The sequence below is a fragment of the Juglans microcarpa x Juglans regia genome, chromosome 3D, assembly GCF_004785595.1.
Source record: "Juglans microcarpa x Juglans regia isolate MS1-56 chromosome 3D, Jm3101_v1.0, whole genome shotgun sequence".
NCBI classification, from domain to species: Eukaryota; Viridiplantae; Streptophyta; class Magnoliopsida; order Fagales; family Juglandaceae; genus Juglans; species Juglans microcarpa x Juglans regia.
This window is the reverse complement of record NC_054598.1, coordinates 21,929,743-21,935,254: the sequence shown is the minus strand read 5'-3', so window position 1 is coordinate 21,935,254 and position 5,512 is coordinate 21,929,743. Positions and strand designations below refer to the sequence as shown.

The window sequence follows — 5,512 nt, the reverse complement described above, 5'->3', positions numbered from 1 at the left end:
GAGCAGGCCATTGATCAAACTCCTCATAGTCATATGTAAACACGAAGCAAGTTTTTGTCCACAAATTAGTTTGGTTGATAAAATGATCAACAAGTTGGATTTCAAATATCACATACATATATATTGTAAGCCTAGCTAACAAGCATTAAATTGGATCCTCAATCAACCTATAATTTATAATCTAGCTACAACAATTTTTCGTGTTTTGTTTTTCTTGGAATTAAGCGCCCCCTACCTCATTTGACTGGCAACTAGTTTGACATTAGATGCTTTCTTTGTGAGACAACAAATTCATTTAGTGAATAAGAAAAAGATGAATCAGTAGTACTGGATACCAGAATATTTCCTAACTTTTTTTTTTTTTTTGGTAGCTAGGGCATGTCTTTTCAAACACAAATCACCCTGTAATTACTATCTTCATCCTAATCATGATAGACCCTAAAGAAATAACATGTTTATAGATCGAGTTAATTAGTAATTTTCTAAATAGTGATGATCTGTATGAAATTAGTAATTTCCTGACATGAAAAGCATCCTCTATTGTACAAGAAGTACGCGTATATATATATATATATATATATATATATATATACATATATATATAATATTTGAGATGCTTAAAAGTCCAAAATCTATAAGTACTTGGTCCAGCTTTTCAACGTAATTAGTTGCATTATTCTGATCAATCTTCAAAAAGACAAAGGAGAGATTTGATTGTAGTCTGACTACCCAGCAAAAATCGCTACAATTGGAATAGCTCTTCATACAGTGCGCATACAAATTACAGTGCATACTTATCTGGTTCAGGGCATGGAGGATAGTAGTTCATCCTCATAGACTGAACTCCATCACTAAACAGCTCCCACATTTCCTCAGATCAAGCAAAAAATACGAAAAGCAAAGAGAGAGAAGCAGAGAGAGAGAGAGAGAGAGATACCTGTACGTTGAATTGCATCGACGGAGAAGAGGGATTTGTATGGATTAGGGCTCGGAACCGAAAATGGAATTTGATTAGGGTTAGGGTTTGGAACCAAAGAGGGAAGAGGACATCTGCTTAGGGTAGGGTTCATAACAATCTCAAAGAAAAAAATGGAATTTGACAGAGGAGAGACCGAGAATCGACAGTGCTGAAGGGAAGAGAAATAGAGAATGGAAAGAGAGAAAAGAGAGAGCCTTACCGTTTCGGCGAGAATGGAGGAGCCTTCAGGTTTCTGTGATGGGCGAGACAGCACGGAGAAGGTGTGGGATGGAGGAGAAGGTGTGGGATGGGCGAAACGGTGTGTTGCGTTTTTTTCCCTTTAGATTCAAATTCGATCCAAATTTCTTTCCCACCCCAAACGACTAAAATGAAACACACCGTTTCATTAAACAGTTCTTCTAGGTACAAGCAATCCGTGTACTGATTGCGCACCGTTCCGCTGACGTGGCTTTTCATATTATAAAAAAAAAAAAAAAACACGAAATACAGAGAATGAAGAAGGCATACACAAAATGCAGAGAAAGAAGACATCGTCTATCAAATCCCCTTCGTCTAGGTACAAGCAATCTCCCATTCGTTTGTCTCTTCTCCCCCAGATCTCACCCCAAATCTCGTCATCTAATCTTCAGTTGGTCTCTTCTGCGCGCGACCCACCTCCGTAAGAGAACTCCCCTGCATGCGACCCACCTCCGCCACTCAAGGGAACTCCTCTGCTTGCGACCCACCTTTGTCAAGGTCAGTCCTCTCCTATGCTCCGTGATGATTATCAGCCAAGGTGATTCAACTTTAAATGCTGAAATGGAACCCGTATGTTTACTATGAACCCGAAGGAATCACTGAACTGAAACTCTTCTCCTACGTTTACAATATTTTCTGTTAAAATATGATGGTAGGCTAAAAGTAGCACAGTTTTATTTGCTTTGTACATGGCTTTTGTACGGGAAAATTTGGGACAAATGGAAGTTTCTGTTTTCTTTTTGTTCAGAAGACCGTTTTAAGTGGTCTAAAAGGCATACTTTCTTGTAATTGTTGGGGTTTGCAATAAAGAACTAAGAACCCCATTTCTTACTGCACATGCCATAATGTCATTGAGTTCTGCTTCAAATCTTCTTGTATGTTCTCTTCATTTTCAATTTTCTTTTCCCGGTTCTAATTGAGAGGAAATGATGATATTTGTTGAGTCAAGTCTGCCCAACTGAGATGTTCATGATAAAAAAAAAATGTGTTACTTTGATTTCATCACCCATTGTGATGTGGCATGAAGTGGTTAGAATTGATCAAACAGAAATCCTGACCTTTTCACTCATTCTTAATAGTTACACTTTACCCACACTTCTTGAGTCCTGAGCATACATGGGGCCATCATGTTCATCTGCAGAAGCATTTATTTAAGGAAGATGATCATTGAAGTGCGAGGTCCACATCAATAAAATCAATTTGAATGAACACTTATTCTTTTGACTTGATAATGCAGGAGATGTACATGACAAGGGTAGAGATTGCAAGGGCACATGTTTATTAGCATGAGGTAGGAAAGCAATTTAGGCATATCCTCCTCCATAACTGGTCGAGCTTTAACTGATTGTACGAGCGTGAAAAGAGCTCTACCATATTAACATTTTTTTTTGTCATTTTCATTGTAATTAATTTTACCCATATCAATATTTCATAATTTGTTTTGTATTTCATCATGATCTTACCCATATATGTATTCCATAATTTTTTTTTTTCATTTTCATTGAAATTTGTTCAAGCCATGCATGCATTCCATGCAAACCAAGGTGCACAGCCTGTAGCAAAAACAGAGGAGTCCACCCAGTGCATCAGCATTTTTGCAAAAAGTTAATTTCATTGGAGAATGGTGAACTGTCAGCTCCTGCAGACAACAACCATATTTCAGTGGATATGAACTACTGCGATGTGGTGGATGTGCATTTGATCATTGAGGGTGAAAGCCTGCAGGACCATTGGACATTCTGCAGCCATGAAATCTTTGCAGAGAGTCTCATATGATACAACTTTTTTTTTTTTTTTTTTTGTATAAACTTGGTTTAGGCAAGTAATAGATGTAGCTGTTGTTGTAATATGTATATATTGTTGTTGTTCCTTGTTGAACATTTTCTTTCTGGTAAAGAGTGTTAAAGTTTTGTCCTCATGTGAATAACAGTCCCCTTGTTGAATTTAGCTTCACGATCTCCTTATGAATAACATATTCTAGGTTCCCCTATTGTCTGTCATAACCAATCTGGGTTTTATGGGTACAAGTTTTCAAGTTTTTTTTTTTTTTTTTTTCCAAACTGGGTAGTTCCAAACACAGTAACACTAACTAGGAGACGCACAACCAACCCGAAATTTATGTACAGTAAGACTTCCCAACAATATTTTTGTAGCAAATATCATTACTTGGATTATCTAGTACAAAAAGCAGAGTTCCATTAGCATACAACAAGTGTTCTTAATTAGTGCCAATAATGTGCTAAAGAGATAAGGATAACATAACAATTGGTCATGATCATTGTGCTTATTTTTAAAATAAATTTCCATTAGATTTCCACCAGCAAACAACACAACTTACATAACCTAACAATTTTTTTCGATAACCTTACCCATCCATTACATAACCTGTCCGGTTGGTAGAGTTTTATTTACAAAAGCAAACCAACATTGGGAATTCACTTAGATCCTATTAAATAACATGAAATAACTATGGCAAATCCCCAATACACATGAAGTAGTGTGCGTGAACACTACACTTCTACTTGTTTCATCAGAAGATCGATTTGATCATCGTGGATAGCCAACTCCCTCTTCTCAATCTCATCATTTCTCTTGTGAAGCACCATCTCCCTCTTCTTGATCTAATCCTCTCTTTCTCAGATTTGAATCAAACAAATCACAGATGCACTGTATCTGCAGCTTGTGACACCAACAACACAAGTTATTGAATTTTAAAAGATAAATAAACCTGAGAAAGAGTATAGTAATTGTTGCAGAACAAGTGGGTTTAGTAGATGGGCTTTTCAGCTTGTAATTAGCGATAGATGGTACAAAATGATTTTAAATCAAAAAAACTAACTGGAATAAGAAACAGATAAACTCTCAAACTAATAGTGTGCTAGGAAAACAAGTGCATCCAAAAATAAGTTATCAAACTAGAACGAATCTGAAGATATAAAATAGATGTTGAAAATCGAACTTGTGTTAGCCTACAAAGCAAGAAAACTTCTTAGACTGAGCACAAATGGACATGCATTACTTGACTGCATACAAAGTTTTTCTAGAGAAAAAAGGGCCTTGCGGTGGAGAAAAAAAAAAAAAAACTCAACTTTATGACTTCCAATTGAAGGATTGGAAGCAAACTCTGGAAACTAAGCTAAACTAAAACTACTAGAGCAATTTATCAGTGAACTAACTATTTTTTAGAAAATCTAGTCATGACTTATTTCTAATCATAAAACTAGAAAATCAAAAAAATACTCAACGCGTCTTTGAATCCAGATCAATGTGAGATCAGCAATCCCTCAAGCCTATTTTGAAAGCACAACGAAGATAATAGTAGAGAAATAATGTATGGCAAAAGGGCTGTATATTGGGAAATTTTTATTGAAAATCTCTAAACAAATCAACCTAAATTTACTGAAAATCACAGAGAGAGAGAGATTGAGATATATACCGGTGCTTGAGAAAATTAGCCTTGGCTTCGACGACAAATCAGGGAGACAACAGGGTTAGGGCTCGGAAGCTTTAATGGGGGTTAAACGTTTGGAATCATATGGGGGTTCCAAAGCTTTAATGGGCTTCTAAGCACGAGACGACGGGGAGAAGAAGAGAATGGAGGAGAGAATGTCATTGTCTGAGAATAGAGGAGAGAATGAGTTTCAAGTTGCAGAGAATAGAGCTAGAGAGAGAGACAAGGAAAACGGAGAGGAAAAGTCCTGAGTTTCATTTAATTAAAACTCACCGTTTTACTAACTGACGTGGAGATTGGTGCGCAATTGGTACACGAAATCAGCTTGCATTCAGACTTTTCCTTCATTAAATTCATTCCATGTCAGCACTTCGGTGCACATCGGTGCGCATAACCGCCTGCCTTAACATGTGCTGAGAAAGGACCACAACCCACAAACAAACAATTGTACCTTCGTAATAATGCATGTCAACTAAGAAGTTATTGAAATAATGAGGTAAGGTGGTACGAGTTTGAGTTGATTAAAATATTATTTTTTAATAAATAATATTATATATAATCTTTAAATAGAGATTATATTGTAAATTTAATTAATTTTATCTTTAATTTTTTTTAAAATTATAATAATATCCTTATTAAAATAGTATTTTTTTTTATTTAATGAAAGATTTGTATATATAATCTTTATTTAGAGACTGTAAATATAATTTTTTTAAATATTATTATTATTTTAAGATTTAAGAAAATTGAAATATTTATTTTATTTTATTTTATATAAAAATTTAAAAAAATTATAATAATAAGATAAAATGAAATATATTGAAGTCGAAGGTTTTTCTTTTAAC

General features: G+C 35.2%; 1 protein-coding gene and 1 long non-coding RNA gene across 5 annotated transcripts; one reads left to right on the top strand and one right to left on the bottom strand.

Annotated features, from left to right (window-relative positions):
* The first annotated feature begins 1,391 nt into the window (after positions 1–1,391).
* LOC121256461 lies at positions 1,392–3,163 on the top strand. Of its 4 annotated transcripts, none has more exons than XR_005938993.1 (3): positions 1,392–1,786; positions 2,454–2,507; positions 2,734–3,163. XR_005938993.1 is itself a non-coding variant. In XM_041157266.1 (3 exons), exons 1-3 carry the CDS (start codon positions 1,492–1,494, stop codon positions 2,990–2,992), a joined length of 405 nt encoding a protein of 134 aa, XP_041013200.1. In that variant the 5' UTR covers positions 1,392–1,491; the 3' UTR covers positions 2,993–3,163. The 4 variants fall into 4 exon arrangements, 2 of the variants coding, with proteins under 2 accessions (XP_041013200.1, XP_041013201.1); XM_041157266.1 differs by lacking the exon at positions 2,454–2,507 and having other exon boundaries at positions 1,392–1,535; positions 1,613–1,714; XM_041157267.1 differs by having other exon boundaries at positions 1,394–1,623; positions 1,676–1,786; positions 2,454–3,163.
* Positions 3,164–3,500: 337 nt separating this feature from the next.
* LOC121256462 lies at positions 3,501–4,930 on the bottom strand. Its single transcript, XR_005938994.1, has 2 exons — positions 4,653–4,930; positions 3,501–3,889 (listed from the first exon to the last, which is right to left on the bottom strand). It is a non-coding gene; the product is annotated as an uncharacterized LOC121256462 (long non-coding RNA).
* Between the last annotated feature and the right edge of the window lie 582 nt (positions 4,931–5,512).